At 32.7% G+C, this 24,168-nt stretch overlaps 1 protein-coding gene across 1 annotated transcript; it reads right to left on the bottom strand.

Moving 5' to 3' along the window:
* Window positions 1-15,738: 15,738 nt before the first annotated feature.
* LOC137933033 (parkin coregulated gene protein homolog) lies at window positions 15,739-23,495 on the bottom strand. Its single transcript, XM_068776767.1, has 4 exons — window positions 23,205-23,495; window positions 22,480-22,651; window positions 21,184-21,333; window positions 15,739-15,905 (listed from the first exon to the last, which is right to left on the bottom strand). The coding sequence occupies exons 1-4, from the start codon at window positions 23,493-23,495 to the stop codon at window positions 15,745-15,747; spliced, it is 774 nt and encodes a 257-aa protein (XP_068632868.1). The 3' UTR covers window positions 15,739-15,744.
* Window positions 23,496-24,168: the final 673 nt, after the last annotated feature.

Below are 24,168 nucleotides of genomic sequence, written 5' to 3'. Positions count from 1 at the left end.
AGGAACGTTTTAAAAAAGTTGTTTTCTTTTTATATATTTGAAGTTTAAAAAGTGCTTTTTTGATTAGATTATTAATAATATGCACAACACTGGGTAGACAGGTACACCTTTTCGTATAAATTAGGTTCATCTGTTATACTTCTCTTGACGTAAACAAGTATTAGGAGGACCGGAAAGTAATGTCGTTTCTGTCGACATATTTTACAGAAAAACCGATTGATTTGTTACCGCTCCGGAATTGATTTGTATACTAGATGGCAAAAGGTTGTTGATAACGAAGATGAATATATTGTGGATTAGAAATAAAAACTTGTTAAAAATGTTGTCGTGTGAATTTAACTTAAGAAAGCGACATTACTTTCCGGTGCCTCTGACATATATAAATGATCTAAAGTAAAAATTAAGAAACAAATAGAATTAATCCAATATTTGTTTTTGTAATGTATTTGTAGTAAATATATATTCAATAAATTAAATCATTTTAATGGGTCCAATCAACAATGAACACAAAAGCGGGGCTTGCACACGAGAGATCGTGTTTCTCGCAGTAAATCAACTGGTCTGTGTTTAATGAGGAAGTTCACAGTCCGCGCCTGGTGCAACAATTAATTAGCGAATTTGTTTGTTTGATTAATGACATCGCTAACGATGTCCGAAACAGCTCATCTTACATGTTTTATATTTTATGTTACATTTGATTTGATCCGTTGTGATACATATATAAATCATCTTATTTATTCATTCATTTATTTAAATATGTAGTCCACGATATATACATTAATATTAACACAATCTGCCTCTGCTCGCTTCGTCTGAAATGCTATGGTTTTTGTGAATGTGAAGACGCCCCGTACAAGGCATATAGGCATATAGGCCTGCTACACTGATCACCATGTTTGCGTCTTCCCCATCAGTGACTTTCCGCGAACTTGTCTACGTCGGGTCATCTAGAAGATAATCTACCCATGTCGCCTCTTCTTTTCAGCCAATGAAAGCACACTGCAAGGAGTGAGCCTATCCCAAAAAAGCCACGATGACCGATCCAGCTCTGATCGTATCCAATGACTTCACGTGACATTAACTATGTCATCGATCCACCTTGTGGGCGGTATGCCCACGTCGCGTCAACTGGTTTAAATGAGCTGATTGCATGATCGATATGCCTCACCAACTGCCACTTTAAATGAGCAATTCTTCGAGCTATGTCGGTGATCTTGATACCTCTGCGGATCTTCTCATTTCTGTTTCGATCACGCAGCTAAACTGTGATAAGAAATTTAATTTGTTGGTGTAATTTCATAAAATAAATATTTGGTAATTTTTAACATGCCGCTAAAAATAATCCCGGCTATGTTTTATACTTACAAGAGTTATAGTTTAAAATATGAATTTTTCAACCACTCTCACGGGTTGAAATTAGTGAAATTCATTTCTTAGATGAATTCTCCTTTAAAAAAGAAAATTTTGTTACTAAATTTCAAATCTGTACACTTTAAGATTTTAGAAATATCGTGATGAGTTAGTATATACAAGAAAATCTCTATTGGACCTAGTCTATAGATTTTAAGACCTGTTGAAGGCACCCTCCACTCTAAAACATGTTTTTATAAATTCTTATGTGTGTATATATACATATATATATATATATTTATATGTGTGTGTATATGTATATATAGTTCACGACATATTAATTAATATACAATGTTTAATACCAATATAATATTTACATTGCTGTTTCACAATCCTTCAACCGGATTATATATATATATATATATATAGGTGTAAAAGGATGTCCCATAAATCAAAGTCAAGTGGAAATAGTTTGTGATAGGGTAGGTAGAGTTAGTTTATTGTTATCTTCAATTCAGCTATTCATTACTGAACATAGGTTTACCTCATAGTTTTTAAACAGAACCTGTTTGATGCTGCATCCAGCTTCTTCTCGAGTTTAAGGTCATTTATCAACCTTCTAAGTGAACGTACTTTGCTTCGTTTGGTGAGTATTAGACGCACATACTTAGACTAACTTAAGAAAAGTAAACCTGTCATAAATTGTCAACGACTCGCTTAAATAATGTTTGATAAATGTATGATGTTATAAAATCACTTGAATAACGATATAAGGCTTCTGTACCAGTTGACCGAACATAAACTTAATTAAGACGGAAATGGTAACAGTGCACTGACATTCCATGCGTTGTTGTAGATCCTTAAATTCATTTAATCACCATTATCTCGACCGAAAACCGAGGGGATGGCGCCCGGCCTCGTCATCTGTATCCCGAGTAATCCGCATTAAAGACCACGGGCCCGCAGTTACGTTGCCTTCGTCCTGATTCCTCGTTTCTTTCTTATCTCACTGCAAAATTTGTCTAGGCGATGCTGTGAAATAGTCTAAAAGCTTTTTTAAAAAAAAAATTACACCGTTTCGTAACATTTTTCTACCGCATACCTAGATTTAATTCACGTTGTTGTTTTTTTTTTCAATATCAACTCGACGGATATTTTGTTGTACTTGCTAAAAACAATCAATTCTTAGATTAGTGAAAATAAAATTATTTCAAAAACACATTGCCTTATGTAATTTTTTATATATATAGCTGCATTTTTATTTTTATAAAAAGAATATCATAGCTATATTAAAATTAATTTTAAACACAGCGTTTTTTTTAAATACCTCTTACGAATATAAGTTCCATCATCATTTCATCATCATTCATTTCAGTCGTAAGACATCTATATCGAATTCCAATAAGAATGGGTAGAAGTATAGGTGGAAGAGTAGCAACTATTAGCAGAAACGATAGCATAGTATGGAAAGATCGATTCCGTCAAAGCCTTTAAGACAGGCACAGCCTTCATAAATTAAGACACTAACGTAACAACTATAAGAATACAAAGTTTATTTGATTCTTTTAAATCTTTAAGCAAAAATTTCTGAACCTTATTTAAGATTCTATTCTAAAAACGTATGGTCAGCCCATAGAAAGGTCTTATAACTCGATGATGTCCAGACTTAGGTAAATAAATATGTTTTTGTTTCTTATATTTACAAAAATAAAAATTAAATAAATCACAATTCGGTGTGAGAGGCGGTCGACTAAGTGGCAGATACATAACGGCGAATGCCTTCCGGTCGCGATTTATTCCAACCGTTTCTCGCAGAGCTTTATTGCTACGCTTGTTAAAATAGCTGGTTTTTTTTTAAAGAACTAATGAAATGAAAATTTTAATATAAATCCAGTCGCTTCGCTTGCGGCTGTCTTTGTATCTAATACATTAAGAGAACTTTATGACAGATTGAAAGGGGAAAAATTAGATTCTTCAAGTCTGAAAGAAAATTAAAATATTTATTTGAAATTAAATACTAGAAATATTCACTTTAATCATCATTTGTAAGCTAACAGTCGTTCAGCGTGCCAGGAGAGGGCTACGCACAGGATTTTTCTCAGGTCCAACAGATTTGCAAGTCGAAGTGGCAATGAACAGACCTACATGGTCATGTCAAATGGCAGTTGAGGCCTCTAGTTTCAGAAGTATAGAACTAGAACTGGCAAAACTAGTTATAGGATGTATACTTAAGTCCACACAAGGAAAACTCATAACCAAGGTCATCGAGAAATTCTTGATTCTAGATTCTTCCAACGTGTATTATCGGAGAATCTATTCATATTGATTCTCCGATAATACACGTTGAAAGAATCTAGAATCAAGAATATATATATATGATATCTATGTACAGCAGTGGACAGTGGATTGCGATTTGTGACCATAACAAAAATTATTCTTTTTTTAGACCAATTTATTTTGATTTATGTATTATATTTTGATTTATATATATATTTATATATTTATTATGAATATGGTCTCATCTTTCTGCAATGATACAAAATAAATTTTTAATGTTGTGTCATCTATGAAGGAACACTTAACAGAAACATTATATAAACATTATATATATATTAAATATGAAAATTTGTATACTAGATGGAAAAAAGTTGTTGATAACAAAGGTAAATATATTAATTAGAAATGAATACTAGTTAAAAATGTAGTCGTGTGAATTTAACTTACGAAAGCGACATTACTTTCCGGTGCCTCTAGTATAGTGTTTCCCAACCCTTTCTGTATCATACCCCACTTTATAATTTCTAAAATTCTTACACCCTCCTGTGTAAATTATAGAACATAATTTTAATATTTTTATACATATCTGTATTAGAAAAAGGATTATATTTGTTTCGAGTACATTTTCTAATTGCCCCTCTTAACAGTCAAATTCCCCACCTGTGAGGCGTGGGCCCCACTTTGGGAAACATTGCTCTAATAGATCAATTCGCTATCATACTGGAAACACAAAAAAAGGTAGACTCTTTATTGGTTTATACACTAGTGGAGGGTTATTACTCATGATAGAGAATCTATGTCCAGATATATGAAATTTTATAAAAATAGGTAAATGTATTAAAAGAAAATTAGAAAATTATTGATAAAGTTAAGAAAAAATTATTTCAGTAATATGAAAAGTAAGGTCTAACGATCAAAGGAATACAGATGCACGCGTGCTATTCCGAAAGCAGGGCCTCTCAGATGCATTGAATTCACATGCCATCTCCGTACAATATTTTCTGCGCCATTGAGCTTGCTATAAGCTACGAATTCATGGATTTATTTCCAATACGATTTCGCATTTCCAAATATAAATATTTGATTTTGTTTTCTGCTTGTCGTGTACCTTTCGATACATATAACAATTGTATTTAAATTAAATAATATTTGCTTCTGTCAGTGAACTGTGTGGGAACATGACGGGACAAGTAAGAATGCGTTTACACGGATATCGAAATTTTAGCAACAAAACGACTGAGACTATAATATATTTAGTTAAGTGGTTGCAGGCTACTTCAAATCGGTCTTATTATAAATTAAGTTGGGGAAATTCTGCGGCTAAAATTGAAAATGATGAAAAATTTAAGAAATAAAAATTTGGTACAATGATGAACGAAATACTTCAAATCTAATTAGCGTCGCTACGATTCATAATATATAACGCCAATCCGAAGGTTTATAGCGGTAACGAAAGCCTACAATTACGAGGCGGTCAATAAGGCCCCCTTCAAGCGGATTTTAAATAACGATTAACATTTCAAAACGTCTCAAAACTCGATGCCGAAATTGAAATTTACACGGATTTAAATACCGACGCGGGGTAAAGGGAGAACGCTGAATAAAATATCTCTTGCGATCTCCTCCCTTCGTAATCCGATTTTGGTGCGTCACTTTTAATGAGCATATAATGATGAAAAATATGGTATTAGTCGTAGCATTGGTTGTTAATATTTCTGTTGTACAATCAGAGATTTCGCGGTAAGGATGTGTTTATATTTTTTTACCATACATAAAAAGACTGTTATTTTTTAAATTTCGTTTCTTTTATATCGACAAAGTATACACAAATATATACTAATAACTTTAGTAAATCTTAAAATTGTATACACAATATTTACAGATGTGTACAACATTTTATTACGTACATCGTGACGAGTTCCATGTTTTAATTAGTCCTTGGCCTTCGGCAAAGACTCAGCCGTTGTTGTTTCTTGTCGAACCTTTTGTTTGGAACCTCCACACCCATGAACTAATCAGACTTTTACTTGGAACATCACTTAATCTTCAAATATTATACCGAAAAAAAAACCTTCGACACGCAATTGTTTATGAATCATTAGTATTTAAATAAGTTTCGATTGCAAATAAACGATGTTATTTCATTAAATGTTATATGTTTATTAACCCACATAAATAACAAAGCTATTGCTATATCTTTTTTTCTATTTTGTTTAACGATTATAGAAATATTTTAATTTGAAATGTGGATTCTGCTTCCGGACATCTTGTAAATTAGGTACAACAAGTTGAAAAATTATTCGTTTACATTATGATATATATACTTTGACTTCAAACCTAACACCTGTTTTGATGATAAATATCTAAGGCCTGAAAGGACTGGTGAAACTCAACTGTTAACTTACCTAACTCAATTAGTATTTAAAGATTCTGTGGGTTTGAGGAAACAGAGCCTGCAAGCTGTCACAGTACACGCAATATTAGTATATGGAAGTAACTCGTATACGTTAAGAAAACAATGTCAGAGAAGCTCCATTTGATTCTAACCAGAATCAAATTGAGTCTGTTTACGATTCTATAATAAATTACAAAGTGATACGGTAAATTTATTCTTAGTAAAATAAATAAATTTCTCAAGCACGTGCTCTGACATAAGTCATATCAATCTATTTGAACGGTTTTATTATTAAACGGATTTATTTAGTTCGACCCGTACGGAATTTATTTGTTTGGGTCAAAATTAGAAATTGAAATTTAAGCACCTTCCCGTTGTCAGATTGATCTGAAATATGGTACACACATTTAATTTAGATGACAATACAATATAATAAAATCAATAATATTATAAATCTAAGATGGCCGCCGATACAATATTGCGGATTACATATTTTTCCTTAACCCTCTTAATATGGGTATCAAATGAAAGGGCTACACTAGTATAACACGATGATTATGTCAAAATTTAAAATTCAAGATGGACGCCGTTCCAACATGGCGGACTAGGTACATATTTTTCCACAACCACCTAAATTTGGGTATCAAAAAACCGTTTAACTTAAAAGTTTTTTAAATGTATTTATTTATAATATGTTCATTACAGAGATGTTTGGAAATAATTTTGAGGGGAATTTATTTTTCCTCAACAAAAATTACAAACAACACTGTGTTTATTGTTAGTTATATATAGGTGCGACATGGACTAATGTAAACTTAATTCTGCTGATCTTAGATGATTGTAATTATCTCATTTTATATGAGTAATTTTGAATTTAACTTTGAAAAAATTCTATAGCAAATTTTGTCGGAATATTTTGTACTTTTACATATAAGCATTAGTTCAAAGCTGTGAGGATTTTGATAGTAAGCAGATAAAAGAAGTAGCGTGTTAGGATGTCGTCGGCGCTTCATCCTCTAGAACCCTAATGCAAAACAAAGGCTTACACAAAAATATCTATGGATGGATATAGCATAATTGTTAAACTTGGTAGGCGGGTTGGTGATCACAGTGTGGTATTTTGGTATGTAGAGGATGCTGCCCATCCTCTTGAAACTTGTTTATGAGCGGTAGCATATATAATTAATTCATAAGTGTCAATTATATCTAATGTTATCTGTGATCGTGTAATTATATCATAGTATGGCGGGAATTACGTTTAGTGCATGGAGTACGTTTAGTACATTGGTAGTGCTTTCCTGTGTTTTATCCATTTTTGACTTCCTAGACGCTCAGTTTTACCTTATTAATGTTTTTGTTTTATCTCCTCTCCTCAGAGCCGGCGGTAGGGTAGTTGAAGATTATTATTTCGCCTCAATAAATTGCCGCACATAAGCGCCATCGGGCGAAACGTTTTAGCTAAAGCACATCTTCTTTTTATCTTTTATATAGTTGTAATAGAGTCTTGTAGATATAAGTAAGTCATGCTATATTTTTATTTGACTTCACTGCTACAGGATGTTTCTTTTCTGTTTATAACTTATAAAAATATGATTGTGATTAATAAAATCTTTCTCCACTGTCCAAAGAACATACCGTAATAATAATATATTCAATTCTTCTTCTTTTTAGCCGACGAACGCCCGTTGCAAGGCAAAAGTCTCCTCCCAAAGATCGTAACGATGACCGGTCCCGCGCTGCTTGCATCCAGCGACACCTCACCACCTTAACTTAATTAATAATAATTTATTTAATTAGACAGATTATTTTATTAGATATTCATGTACACAAATACCTCACTTTGCGTCGTGGTTACGTTCCAAAAAAACATGACGCAAATTGAAACGCCGCAAAGTGAATTAAGATTTTATATAGCAAACCATGTAAAGATCGAAGATAGGTTCCAGGGTTCCGAAAATACAACTTTTTAAAAAGAAAATTGAACAAAGTAAACATTTAAAAAACAAAAATAGTATAACTCTGTCAATAAATAAATTGGAAAAATTTATACCTTTTTTGTAACCAGAAACAACACGTTAAAGTTTATATAAATTTATTATACTTACTACTCTTTTAAAAAAAGCACAACACACTACGTTATTATAACTGAACTCCAAAATTTAGCAAAACAAAAATAACAATAAAACTGTATTAAAATTACGTTGATTTTTAGTTAGAAAGGGAATCCCCGAGTTTTGATGGCATGGCGCATTTAGAAACAAGTGTTGCCATCTTTTGGAAAAACAACGCAACCTCAAAAATCTAACGATGCACAGTGAAAATTAGTACTAATTAAGCAGCGACGCAACTTCGAAAAAAAAGGAAAACGAAACGACGCAAAGCGAGTTAATGATGTATTCAATTAATTTACGTAATTTTTTTATAAATACATAAACTTTTAACAATATATGATATTAAAATACAATATCACGTAATGTATCCAAATTGTCATGTCAAGAATGCAAACGACGAAAGGGTAGCGACTCCTATTCAGGAGAGGCGGTGTAAGGCTGGAGGCCCAGGTGGACCGAAGACATGGCCAAGGGCGCAGGAAGTTACTTATTCAGGTAGATTGGTCATTGTAGCTATTTTTGAGCGGCATTATGAGAATTTCGGAAAATTAATAGGCGAAGGTCAGTCAGAGATAGTAAACTCTGGAATGAGATAGGCTAATGTCACCACAGACAACTCTTATGTTAATGACAAATTTAAAGAAATTAAAAACACTTTAAAAAGTTATCAATAATAAATATTTAAGTATTGTATTTATTATGAAATGCACGATACAGCGTAGTAATAATAAATCTCTAGTACCTCATATCGGCCATAAAAAATAGTTTCTTTTAAAATAGATGAACACAGACTGGTCAGCTGTTAAATTACAATTTAATCTCGTGAACTATCAAACGCGCAAAGTTCACAGTGAACTGTCAACTGCGCTAAATTTAAAACGAACTGTCAAATGCGCAAAAATTACAGTATACAGTCAAATGTGCGAAGTTCAAAGCGAACTGTCAATCGCATGAAGTTCATAGTGAACTGTCAAACGCGCGAAGTTTAAAGCGGTCGATCAAACGCGCGAAGTTCACAGTGAACTGTTAAACGTGCGTGGTTTTGACAGTAGTAATTACTATATAATTATGGGTTATGAAAGTTTCTGTCAAATTATATAGGTTTTTTTTTTCTAAAAAATTCTTCTACGAGGTATTTGGAAATACATAAAAAAGATTAATGATATCGATAAAGTAATTCTCAATGGTGTTACCTACGATACGATTATTAATGATACTTTACTCCAAGTTTATCTCCACTAAATAAGGCTGTTTGAGAGTAAATATTTTTAGTAACAATATTTTACATAAGATACATTTTTTTTCACCATGAAAGAAATAAAACAGGGAGATTGCAATTTGCCAAGCAAGTATGGATCTTAAGGCACGGCTGGAATAGTTTCAGAGCGCACTCTTCACGAAAATTACCGTCTTGATTGTCCCCCAAGATAAATTATTTGAGACAGACTCGCTTCTGGCATCGACCCTTAATAGCGCTGGAAAAGATTGCATTTTTTCTTTGTTTCATCTCGATTTTTGTTCCAAGATTATTAATTTGTTTCACTTACATTTCATGAAGTTATTCGTTTGTTTTTAATTCATATTCCTATAAATAAAAAAAGTATATCTTTCAACAAAATATAATAAACATGTCTTGATTATAAAAACAGGTAAATTCAAACTGTCTAAGATAGAAAACTCTCACATCAAAGTTCTAAAGTTCTTATATATATACAAGATTACTTTGGCTATAGGTGTAAGATTTTTAAAGGAATGTAAAATTGTAGAACGCTGAGGAAGTGACGCAATGTATGGAAAGGAATGAAAGATTATGTGAATGAAATTAGAGGAAAGAATGAAAATTGAGAAGAACGAAAGATGAGTATGGAAAAAAAATATGTTAAAAAATTATTATGTAAATAAAGATCCTGTCTACCCATGACATGGGTTGAACGCGAGGCCCCAAAAAATGATCATAAAAAAAAAAACTTTACACTTGTATTATTAATGTATTACTTACTAGACAATCACTTGGTATAGAGTGATCACTCAAAAACTATATTGAAATGTGACAGGCCAATAATGTCTGATATTAGTAAGCTTGTAGGAATAATAATAATAAAATAAAGCTTTATTTCAATTACATAAATAATACAAAATTTTGATAAACTATATTAATTGTTTCAATTATAATTATTACTTGATTTCATTTATAACTATGCATGAACCTTGTTCAGGTAAAAGCCATGCCATGCTGCAAGGTATGCCACGATTCTCTGTCCTTATCTCTGTGAAGACAACGTTTTAGGGATAGGTGGTAAATAAATATTATTCGTCGTCATTACGTTTATTCATTATTTTTTTAAACTATTGATCTTTGGATTGTACCAATCTTTGACTAATGATATACATCCAGTCATTTTAAGGTTTTACACCGAAAATTATTCATCCTGTATATACACTACTGTTAAATATACTATCTATGTCTGGTAGAGGCAAGAAGTGACATTTCGCAGCCAACCAAACTTCTGTATTTATGACGATTGAATTTAAAACATTTATTGTCAATGACACGTCTAGTTGCTCTATATCTTTGTTGCCTTGTAATAAATGTTGGGTGACTAAAAAGGTGTCGTCCTGTATCCGAACCAACGTCTGCGAGTTGGTGATAAATGTACTCCTAAGCCATTTATTCTGGCACAAATTATTATTAATATACATTTATGCAGAACTATCAAATACAGTATCATTTTAAATATCGTATTTCGAGATTTAAAAATTCACCATAAATTTTTAATTTTAGTTTATAAATACATTTTTTTTATTTTTAAATACAAAAGCAGAGATATCTTTCGTTAAAAATAATTAAAACACACACAAAACAGTTTTTTTTCAACAACGCGACAGTAAAATAAGTCAAAAGTAATATTTAGATTGAGCCAATCATTGCGATGGAATTATGAAGAGATGAGAAAGCAGTTAAGGCTTTTAAAATTCTAAGTTACAGATATAATGTGACTTGAAAATACTGGTAGAAATGATATTATGAATTATTTAAAACATTTTTGACTACATATAATTAATTTTATTTCACGACATACATAATCGTCAACACCTAATGTGTTTATGTAATTAGACTGAAAAGAAAATGAAGAATTAAAAAAAGTATTATCCTTATAACAACTGTCTTGTTGCCAGATACATCTGGGCAGATAGAGTATATACCACAACAGTAAAAGTTTGTAAACATAAAAAAACAAGTTATTGAAGTATGCTAATAAATTACAAATCGATGATCTTTATGATTTTGTATCGTCTCTAGCCAACTAGTATTTATGTAACAAAATGATACCTTTTTCTATATCAAATGGCAAAAAATTAACATGTAAAAGTACTGCCAACTGATTTTTATAGATAATTAATTCAATAATTTACAAAATAATTGTAATTCAAAATATATATTCAACTAGACACTAATAGAACAGTGGTAAAGGACTGAGACTTGCTATTGTAAGTAGCAAGTTTAATTCTCAGGATGCAATCTAATATAACTCAAACTTTTTGCATAAATATAAATGATTGCCACTGCTCACAAACAAGTTTCCAGAGGATGGGTAGAAGCGCCCTCTGCGTACCATAATACCACACTGCGATCGCCAACCCATCTGTTAAGCGTGGCGATTATGGTTTATCTCCATTAGATATTTTTGTGGGAGGTCTGTTCCTGGCTGAGGCAGTGGGCGTTTATGGGCTGAAACGACTGACAACCGAGTAGACTCATATGAATGTCTATAATTAAACGGTTTTATTTAGTTCGACCCGTACGGAATTTGTTTATTTTGGTCAAAATTAGAAATTGAAATTTAACCCTTAATTAGGCGCATGGGGTCAGGGCCACTTGAAATTCAAAAAATTATGGCTTACAGTCTTCAGAGCGTACTAACGCTCTTTCTAGCTTCCTCACTCCCCCCAGGGTACGCGAATTAGTCACATCCAGAACATTAACGCATGTGCATGCAACGCTGTCCTTTAGAGAGCTGACCCCATGCGTCTAGTTACGTTCCATTTTTTGGCGTAGGTAAGTTTTCACTTTTGTGATTTTTTTGTGTTTATATTAGTATATTGTTTACTATTTATCTTTGTATGTGTGTATTTTGATACGGTATGATTTCTTTATGTATTTTTAAGTTTTTTTCTATGCTTTTTCTTTTTTTTGAATTGAAATGCCTAACGACAAATAAGTATTGCAATGGCTGGATGAAGTGCTTGATGAAGAGCAAGATGTTGCTGCTTCGGATTCGCAAGACGAAACTTTAAACGATGCTGTCATTGATAGTGCTCATAATTCAGAAAGCGAAATTGAGGAGTCTGAACATATCCAAGACATCCCTGTATCAACAGAAGATAATTACTTTTTATCTCGACATACTCAGAGAAATGGCCCGAAAGTGAAATGGTGTAAAGTACCACCATCGAACACAGTAAGGACCCGAGCACAAAATATTATTTTACATTTACCTGGAGTATAAACATATCTGGCGTCAACGTATTTGTCATACACAAATATTGAGAAGACTTTGACATATTCAAGACGGATTTTCTTGAAGAAAATAGCTGCGGCACTTGTGGAAGATCACCAAAACGTCGCATACAACTACGTGCTGTACCAGCGACAACAAAAAAACGGCTCCATGAAGTTTATAATGTGAACAAGGCGGTTTATTAATCGACAGCTAAGCGCGGGCGCTGTTCATCATGTCCTAGAAAGGACGACAAAAAAGTGCCAACAAAATGTTTCAAGTGTGGTAAATTTATTTGTCAGCAACACTTAAGGACTTATTGCGTCGGATGCAGAACAGAAGATTCCGCAGATGAGGCTGAATAAACTTTATTTCTTAAGTTGATCTCGGCTATGCCAAAAAAATTAGTTTAAAGAGAGGTTAACTGTTTTTGTTTTTTTTTTAAATATTTTTAATGTCATAGTAGGTATTTGTTTCTTTAAGTTAAGTATATTAAAGAACTTCATTAATTACTATAGAAATCCATTAAATTTTATACTTTTTTGATACTCCTTTCCCAATGTTTTTTTGGGGTCATTTAAGACCCCATGCGCCTAATTGCGTGATTTTCTTAATGCGCCTAATTAAGGGTTAAGCACCTTCACGTTGTCAGATTGATATGAAATTTGTTACTCACATTTAATTTAAATGACAATACAATATAATAAAATCAATAACATTATAAATCTAAGATGGCTGCCGATACAAAATGGCGGATTACATATTTTTCCTTAACCCCCTCAATATTGGTATCAAATGAAAGGGCTACACTAGCAAAACACGACGATTATGTCAAAATTTAAAATTCAAGATGGACGCCGTTCCAATATGGCGGACTAGGTACATATTTTTTCACAGCCACCACAATATGGGTATCAAAAAACCGTTTAACTTAAAAGTTTTTTAAATGTATTTATATATATAATAGTTAGTAGTACATATAGTCATTATTAATAGAAGGAAAGTATTTAAAGCTGTTAATCATGTTTTCAGCCATAGGATGTCCATTGTTGGACATAGACCTCGCCCATAAAATTGTAATAGGAGCGGTAAGAAGCAGTATTCAGTGGCGTAGTTCGTAGTTTGTAGTTCATTCGTTCATAGTCTCACATGCCTGTTGTCTTATACTTTTGATATGCTAAAAAAAAACTAAAACAGGACTATAAAATGTAAGAAAAAGGGTTATGTTATCTTCCAGATCACTCGGTAAAGACCATGTAGATATTTCTGAACCAAAACATTGTTTACATTTGAGGTCACAAAAACCGAAGTATGTAATACCCGTGACATGCTTAAAATTACTAAAACAAGACTATAAAATATAAGAAAAAAGTTTGTGTTATCTTCCAGATCATTTGGTAAAGACCATGAAGATATTTTTGACCCAAAACATTGTTTACTTTTGAGGTCGCAAAGACCGGAATGTGTTAATACCAGTGACATGCTTAAAATTACTTAAGACTATGAAATAGAAGAAAAAGGTTTATGCTATCTTCCAGATCACTTGGTAAAGACCATGAAGATACTTTTGACCCCAAACATTGTTTATATGTCACAAAGACCGGAGTATGTAATAGAGGTCCATGTGTCTACAACTTACATGCATACATTTTGCCGCACCGAAAGTGTAGTAACTTGAAATGCAAATTGCATACATGCATAGATAGAGTCGTGAATTCTGCTTCGTCGCTTGTAAATTGCTTTGGCTCGGGTTGATCCAAATATTGACGTGTCTGTCCCAAGAGGTTTTGGTGGAGCGGCTACTATGATATTCGGGTACCCCGTTACCAAATCTCAATAATACAACCTTACTATAACCTATTGTTTTATTATATATAATAGAGTTACAACAACCGATGAATCCCATCACATGGTCAGACTTAATATGTATATTACTTAACACCAAACTTGATGCAACTCCATGATATCAAATATAGAAAATATTGGTGCATCTATACAGCTTTTATTCTTACGGTCTCGTCGCAATGTAACTATAATAATGATTTATTTTTCATTCAAAATCATTTAATAAACTTAGATATACATTGTGTTATACAAGGAATAAAAATTGGCTGCTGTCTCCTAGTTTTCAGTAAAAATTACAAAAATTATTTATGACACAAGATATATACAGTAAAATTCCAGATCAACCACTGAGGAGATTTACCAACATACCATAAATACCATACCAAAAATATTATTGAAAAAAGTATATTGTTCTATACAAGAATACTATACATGTTAATGCTTTAAAACTAATATTGCTGATGTTCATAAAGAAAGCTAATTGTTGTCGCGCACTCTATATATAACTATATTTGTAAAGAGCAACTGTTGAGTTTCTCGCGGGCTCTCAGCAGAACTGCTTTACGAGTCGATGGTAGTATCCTATAGAAATAACAATGCCGACATTTTATGTTGATTCGAAAGTGCCTGTAATAGCCTAAATGATTTGATTTTTAAAGAAGATGATCTTACTGTATCCAGGATATCATGATCTTTCGTATAGACAAAGATACAAGGAAGAAGATGAGGAGGATGTAATTTCATAAATTAAATATTATTGATAGCTGAAGAAGAAAGCAGACCGTCAAGCATAGCGTCATCAAGGACGTTCTTCAAGAAAGAGGACAGACGACCCCGTTAAAGTCGTCGGAAAACGCTGAATGGATGGATTGTTTCCAATGTATGTGCCATTGGAAATCTATGGAAGAGTCATATGTCCAGCTTTAAGACATCTTAATCTAAAATGAATATGATAATTATTCAAAGGTAAAATAAAAACTACATAAAAATATTGTCCAAAAAAAAAACTATATTTTAATAAAAACTAATCAACAATTAAAACTTTAACAAAAACTTGTGTAAATTTTTATACAACTCAAACGAGTATTTCTAAGCAACCACGTAAACGTATACAACAGTCAATTTAACATAATTCTAACATAATGTATTAATACACCATTCATTAATAAAATTATGTTTCTTTTAAAAGTAATCATATAAATGATTAACCACAATAAATGAGACTGTCCGATCAAAAATTAAAAAAAGACATGTCCTAAAATCTACGTTAATTTTGGACACAGGACTCGTACGTCGGAATCATATATTTGATATTAATGAAAGCGTCCGGCCCTCCGTACCGCTCCAGGATTTGCAGTGTATCCTCAATCATGTCGGATACGTTCTCGCCACGTGACGACGTATGGTCAACTCCGGATCCCATGTTACCTGAACAAGAAAATCATTATCTATTTTTGATTACTTATTATTTATGATCGTATTTATTTATTATTTGCTTTCCGAAACTTCATACTGTCCAAATGGCAGTTTTTACTTTTTCAGCTAAGTAACTGTCTTGGAACTACACTACACTATATATATATATATATATATATATATATATATATAGAAATGCAATTATTTTAAGTAGTAGTCATTAGTGTATATATATACAATTGAATATAAATAGAATATAGAATTGAGAAAGAGATGTCTGTAGGTATACAAGAGATATTATGTTGAATTTCTCGCCTGTAACTGAAACAGTAATCTCTACTAGGATTTATAAAGATAGGTGAAATAAGTTAATGTCATAAAAATGAATAATAAAATAAAAAAGTTAAATCAAATTGAAAGGGAAAATAATTACATAAAAACACCTTATATATGTATATATACACTAATGACTACTGCTTAAAATAATTTAATATTTACAAATATCATACATAATCTCCGCAAAAAAAGCTTTCTAAGATATTTATTTCTTTATTATCAGGATCTATATTTTACAAACATTAGCGTCCGTGCCTTAAACATTTACATTTAATATTTCTGAATATTTTTTATGGCTAATGTTTTTCATGATACAATGTTTATTAAGTCTCAATCTATTTTAACGACGCTTTGACAATGTCCAGTATAATATGTTACATTTAGATATATTTATATATATATGTATATAGTATTTATAAATAATTTGGGATAATTAGGAGTGTATTATACAAGGATTAAAACAAGAATGTTGACTTTCGACATGTTTTCATATGCGCAGTATCTAAGGTGCCCGTATCACTTTACGTTGATGAAAAGATATAATAGAGCGGAAAATGGTAAAATATAACACATCTCAATATCATCGAAGCGATCCATTGTTTACGCCATAATAGACATGTCGTTGCGTTCGTCAAGATTAATTACCCAGTGGAGGCGTTGGAACGTATTTCGGGTGTCGCGACAAGGCGTCCGCATTGCTACGGGAATTCTGAACGAACAGAACTACATGCCTCTTTAACACAAACTAACGACTTTTTAAACGGTTTTATTTAGTTCGACCCGTACGGAATTTATTTGGATCAAAATTATAAATTGAAATTTTAGCACCTTCCCTTTGTCAGATTGATCTGAAATTTGGTACACACATTTAATTTAGTTGACAATACAATATAATAAAATCAATAACGTTATAAATCTAAGATGGCCGCCGATACAAAATGGCGGATTACATATTTTTCCTTAACCCCCTCAATATGGGTATCAAATGAAAGGGCTACACTAGTAAAACACGATGATTATGTCTAAATTTAAAATTCAAGATTGATGCCGTTACAATATGGCTGACTAGGTACATAATATTTTTCCATAACCACCACAATATGGGTATCAAAAAACCGTTTAACTGAAAAGTTTTTTAAATGTATTTACTCGTATTTCAATGACCATTTTACAGATACTGTCTATTTATTTCAACACCCAACTGTGCACGATAAATTTGAATATTTATACTATTTTGGTTTTGTCTTATAATACATATATATGTCATTATCATCTTTTTACTCATTTTTTAACTCTACTATATCATATTTCGTTGTTACATACAGAATGATTATTAAGAGTGAATTTATAGCTCATATGCGGCCTATTAATATATGATAATGTATGGATTTATAAAAAATAACTAACGTAATACTAATATAGTAAGATAAAGCGCTTTGTAAAATTTAGATTATTCCATATAAAAATTTATTTTTGTTTACTGTCTGTCTCTTCAGAGTGTTAATCCGTAGCCGCAGGTAATTTGTCTGTCGCATTCTTATAGAAAAATATATCTATAAATATATGTATTTTAAAGTGAGGAATTTAAATGAAGCGGTTTGAAATAGAATGTAAAAGTTTTTAATATTTTTACATATAAATGTGTTAAATATTCCTTACTTTAAAGCTTTTTAAAATAAAAAAAATATCCTGTATATGCCCTATTTTTACTTCTCTTCGCAAAAGTAATTGTGTTTAATAAAACTGTCGTTAACTTTTAATAATAAATATAGATTTATTAAAGAGAGACACGCATTGCGCTACAAATCAAAAATTAAAATTTGAAAGAAAAAGACATTTGTCAGCGTTGTAACTAATTTATATATTGCCTACCGAATAAATGACAATTAAAATTTTATGTTCTGTACTAAACAAATTGTATAAAACTGTCGCAAATATTTGCAACTTTTTAGTCGCACGTTTGTCTCGTCCCACATTTCTCGAGTCGTCAAATACTTGCGGCCGAAGTCGGGAGCGCCGTTTTCCGTTTCTACTCGGCCGCGTCAACCTAATGCTGCGAATTACGCTCCGCTTGTAACGTACCCCAACTTAACTGGCGTTTAAATAGAAACAGACTACAGTTAAATAGTTAATCTCTTTTTACAACAATTTAAACATATACATTCCATGTGGGGAAATGTTTCGTCTTTCAATTTGATTTTTATGTCGTCATCATTTCAATCCGAAGACACTCATTGCAAGGCTAAAGCTCCCCCAAAAATATCTAACAGGGAGATGTCATAATTACCACGCTTAGCATGCGTGTTTGAAATCGTAGTTTGTTATTACAGTACGCAGAGGACACTGTTATCCATCCTCTAGAAACACGTTTCTCAGCAGAAGCAATCATATTTAATTAACACACAAAATGTGAATAATATAACATTGTTTACCGAGAATCGAAAACTTAATGTATATGTCGCTATATATAAAAGAAAAACAGGATACACTATCGTCTAAAATATCATTTAAAGTAGCTTTCTCCTTTCATATACATATAAATGTACTACCATACACTCTCATACATTTACATACACGCGCGCATTTTTTTTTACTTTTAACATTATTTATATTGTGTTGTTTACTACTAAATTTATACACGTGTGACAATGTGCGGTAGAGATAGCACAGCTGAACTAACTAATGGGAATAGAAAATATATAATATACCTATCTTATATATGTATTTGTACCTAAAAATGTCAATACCTATTTCCTTTGCTCACGTCATAGCTTGGAAGCAACTTTAACAATTATACTTATCTTTTATATGTTTTCTATTGCATGTTAAAAGGTACATCTGTGTCTGTTTTGTATGGTATAATTATAATAAAATGATATTAAATTCACGGGTTTGACAGTCCACGTGGTCAAACTCGATATTGTTTTTTTTTTTCGGCGGAATAGGCAGGCCCGTATATATCGATCAAATGATCAAAATTATTTTCTACATTTAATTACTAAAATAAAAATACATATAGTACAGCCGGAAATACGTAACGTTCGATTACTTTTTTCTATTGGAACAGCGAATTATTTGTGATAGATCAAATTTTTCAGAGGCAGCTAGTTTATTATAAATATGTATGTTATTTCGTAATGATAGAATAAGTATCTCCTTTGCGTTTGATATGAATTATCTATGGGTTAGTGTCATTTTGTAAGAGAGTGACAAAAAACAATTGAAGGGTGTGTCTCACGGGCCACGGCATTTTAGTAACTAACATTGGTCTGTAATTCGAAATTCAAATTTCCGAGACACTGACAAATACGTTTTGACCAAACAAAAGGCAATATATACCGCTAGAGTTGACCTAATCCAGTGCAGACGTACAACACGTGTTTGCTGCAGACACTACTGTATCCAAACTGTCAGCATTAATGAACATGTAACGCGCTGTACCAGATGTAATCAATAATGTTGCCACAAAGCAAATCCTGTTACAGAACACTTGGCCGTCTATACCGTATGCGAATGCAATTAATGCGAAACTGGTATCAATCGTAGATCAATATAAACCATAAACGAGGTATGAATTGCACATCTACTCTAAGAATTTAATTTAGCAACATTACAGTTCAAGTGAGAAAAGGACCAATATTTAGCCACTTGATGACAATGCGAATCACACAACCGCCACCACCAAATTACTCAACACGTGTCTCACCCCTCCACGGGGCATCTTCAGGAGTTATGTTACACCGATTAGTGCCAAACACTGAGAACTCTGTGATTCGCATTGTTTGCCGCATACGCATTTATCAGCGAGCTGGTGGGCGGTGCATTTCATTGCACGACTACCACTGCATGTGCGGAAGTGGCTAAATATTGGTCCTTTTCTTACTTAGGATGGGCTTCCGCGAGGTAACGCCTGATTCCATTAAATATCACAGTTCAAACATCTCTGAACTAACATCAATTTAAAAACGTACAACACCCGTCATTGTGGCGGTCAATTCGGAAAGACATATCCTTGCAGTGGGTTTCTAACGACTGAGATAATGATGATGAAATATAAGTTTATTAAGCAAAAACTATTAAAAAAAATCGTACTAATATGAAAGATTTTTAAAGCAATAATAAAACTAGCGAATGAATCGATATACTACTCTTAATACATGATTAATGTTAACAAGCATATACGAGTATGTGACCACAAAAGATCTTTACAGAGATGTGGTGAAACACTTGGAATCGGGGCTTTAAGTGAAAGAATGCTATTTTAAAGCAATTAAATCTTATTAATGTTTGTATTTTGTCTAAGTTTTTTTTTTTTTTTTTAAATAAAATGTATGAATGAATACGCTCTCCCCCTCGATATTAAGATGGTCAGAAATTGTTAGACATTCAAAGCGAAGGTTTTAAAGGTTTCAAAGTTGGTATCGCCAATTTTCGACATATGTTGCCACTGTTTGCGTAGCAACAAGGTGCAGCTAGTATTCTATAAATAAATAGAAACAAATTATTTTTGTTTCGTGCATTATTGTAAAACCTTTCCTTCTTGTATTTTTTTTTAAATTAACTTTTTGGTAAGGATACAATCATCAAAAGTTAAGAATTCGTTTGGCTGATTCATATCTGGCAACTTTAGCTAGGAAGGTAAACAAGAGATCTATCGAAAGGGAACTAAGGCTTCACCATTTATCTATCATTCGTTATCTTATTTGTATGGAAATGTATGTAAAATATTTGGACGTTTTTGTACTTGTTCATAATAATTATTCAAGAATATATGAAGTAGTTAATACTTTAATAAAAATAAAATAAATATCATAAACATGTTACAATGTATACGAAAATAAACTTCAATAATAGTTCACAACAGACGTTATATTTCAAGTCGCACAATTGAATTGATAGCGCTATAACCTAGGGAGGGAACAAGGCAAATCGTTTGTAAGAGAGAAATACTCACGGTTCCTGTTCTTGAACAAATTGAGCGTAGGTAGTATCTGCCTGTAGTAAGGAACGAGGGCTTCGCCGACTTTATCCGAGCCGGTCACCAACATCTGGATACATCTGAGCGCATGGCACAGTACGGAAGGACGCTTTGTAGCGAACGCATCTGTACAAATGGCTCGCGTTACAAAAATGCACCAAATATTTTTAAAAATTCACTTATTTATTTCGACTTGTCTCTCGCAGATGTTGAACATATCTCTGTATAGCATACTCTTGTTTTACAATTAGTTTTAGTTTTACTACCATTATAAAAGTTTAAGTAAGAAAAGGTCCAATATTTAGCCATTTCCGCACATGCAGTGGTTTTCTTACTTAGGATGGACTTCCGCGAGGTAACGCCTGATTCCATTAAATAAAGTAGAATGTACATGTCATAGATAGATCGACTGTTTAAAAGTAAATTTTCGATATTTATTTGTGGAATAATTTAACATACTATATATATAATGATTGGTTATAAAATTGGATGTAAAAGCCTGAAATGCTTCTATTTATATATGGTATATATAAGAAAAATAAATTTAGAAATTCTGAATACTGCATATTAGAATTATTTATTGTTTACCATCTGTTCCTGCAGATTTTGTACTGAAGTATAAGAAATATCTACCTTCAGTTATGGACGTTGAATTGATGTTATGCCTACTTCACCTTCCTTTCAAAATTCTCCTAAGTTTTTTTACGTAGTTTTCTGTACGAAATAATGTTCTACACACTGTCTTCTGGACTAAAGAGTTTTTGAGACAGGATATTCCTATGGCTGTTCTCTGTATATCTGATAGGCTTACTAATAAAGTAATACTAATAAAGACCTATTGTAAGAAAAGGACCAATATTTAGCCGCACCCGCACATGCAGTGGTAGTCGTGCGACAACCACCGTTAAATCACTCAACACGTGTTTCACCTCCACGGGGCATCTTCAGGAGTTATGTTACATCGATTAATGCCAAACACAGAGTCCACTTAACGTTAAAGTTTAACGGTGGCAGTTGTGTAATTCCCATTGTTTGCCGCATACGCATTTATCAGCGGGCTGACGGGCGGTGCACTTCGTTGCACGACTATAACTGCATGTGCGGAAGCGGCTAAATATTCGTCCTTTTCTCGCTTAGGATGGAATTCCGCAAGGTAATGCCTGATTCCATTAAATATTTAAGACCTACTGTGTTAAATTGTTTCCAAACGTAGAAATATGTTAATAAATGTTTTGTAACTAGATAATAATTGTTAGGAATTTTCTAACTTACTTTTAATAGGTATTATCAATTGTGGGACCACCGGCAAAACCTTGTGAGCGCCTTTGGTGATCAAATCATTTATTCCCCGCTCCACTATGAAGCTGAAGGGATAGTTGCCTTCCGCGAGGCCATCAAAGAACATGGGAAGGTAATGGTGGAAGTCCAATTTTTCGACGGGCACCTGAAAAACGGTCTCTTTTAAAATCGGCTACATTCACTTATTAGGAAACCTAGTTTGTAAAATAATTGTTTGTTAAATATTGGGTGTTTAATTCCTATAATAGCACTACAAGTATATATAATATTTTCTATTAAAACTATTTTTTTCTGTGACTAAATGACTCACCTGCACGGCGAACATATGGTCAGTACTCGCCGATGTGGCGAAAATATTAAAAAAAATAATGTTTATCCTTTCTTAATCTTTTTTCAAATGAAATACATTGATAGTCTCTATTATTTAAGAAAAGAGGCACGACATCGACGGAATGATAAAAGAGAAGAAAGTTATCTGCTTATACTAGTTAAATATTAATTTAGTTAATTATTAATTTAGTAGAAATTACATATTCTGTCCCATCGTTCTTTTTTCAATAATATTATTATTAATAGAATTATCAAATATAAATTCTTCGGGTTATTCTACATATATGCATTGAGATATATAATATTTATTTATAAGTAAAATAAGCGTTAAAATAAGTGAAATAGGACGATAATAGCATTGACTTTACCTTCCAAGCGAGCCTTTTTCCGAATGTCGTGAATTCGATAGTGACGGGAAATTCTCCTCTCTGGTAGCAGCTTCTGAACATCGTCGGCCGAACCGGCAGAGGGTCGTAGACCCCACACTTGGGTGGAGGAATCACCTTCGTATTCTTCTGCATGGCCTGTATCGTAAAGGCAGGTACGAGACGAAGTTTCCGTTTCTTCTGACCGAGAGGGTAATTCGGGCTCGGCTTTTTAAGAGAATGACGGAAGTCCTTACCGCAGTTCTCGGGAGCGCAGGGCGGTAACAGCGTCATGTTTTCGAACGTATCAAAATATCATAATACGAGGGAAGTGAATAATCCGATGATGTCGATGTATGTTGACACGAGTAATAAAATAAGGAAGCAAATTTGTTCGGCCGAGCCTTCGTTTCTTATTGTTTATTTTGCAACATGATCGTCGCTCGGCAACCGCTCGCCTATCGATTGATCGCCGACAGCGCCGTCGCGCGCCTGTCTCTGGCTTAGGCCGAATACACATCAAGCGTTTTTTTATTACACAATTTTAAACGCAGAAATTATACTAAATATTATTAATAATTTTTTCGACTACAAATTAAAAATATATTAGACTACTTTCTACACACGTTATAATAAAAAAAATATTTTTAAAAGTAGTATTACTCAGTTTTTTTTTTCATAACAATTGCTTATTTTTCGTTATTTTTAATTAAAGTTTGGAAGTCGAAGGTTAATTTTAAATGAATTTTTGTGAAGGTTCTATGAACGCCTTTGCGATCACTGCCTTAGATTTGGTCCAGGACGCAAAATTATATTAGAGACGGGGAGTTTTATTACAGTTTAATATAAGGTATCTCACAATATCGTCGGTCGAGGGAAACTGGTTCGGCTTGAATTTTGATGGCTTCTACACTCCGCGCCAACGCTTCGCTCGCGTTCTTTGATAACTTTTTTTTTTCGAATCGAA

Source organism: Battus philenor, unplaced genomic scaffold (genome assembly GCF_028537555.1).
Source record: "Battus philenor isolate CCGP_79_NKW_IND1 unplaced genomic scaffold, ilBatPhil1.0.hap1 SCAF_12, whole genome shotgun sequence".
NCBI lineage: Eukaryota > Metazoa > Arthropoda > Insecta > Lepidoptera > Papilionidae > Battus > Battus philenor.
The sequence above is the reverse complement of the archived record's forward strand: the minus strand, read 5'-3'. Positions and strand labels throughout refer to the sequence as shown.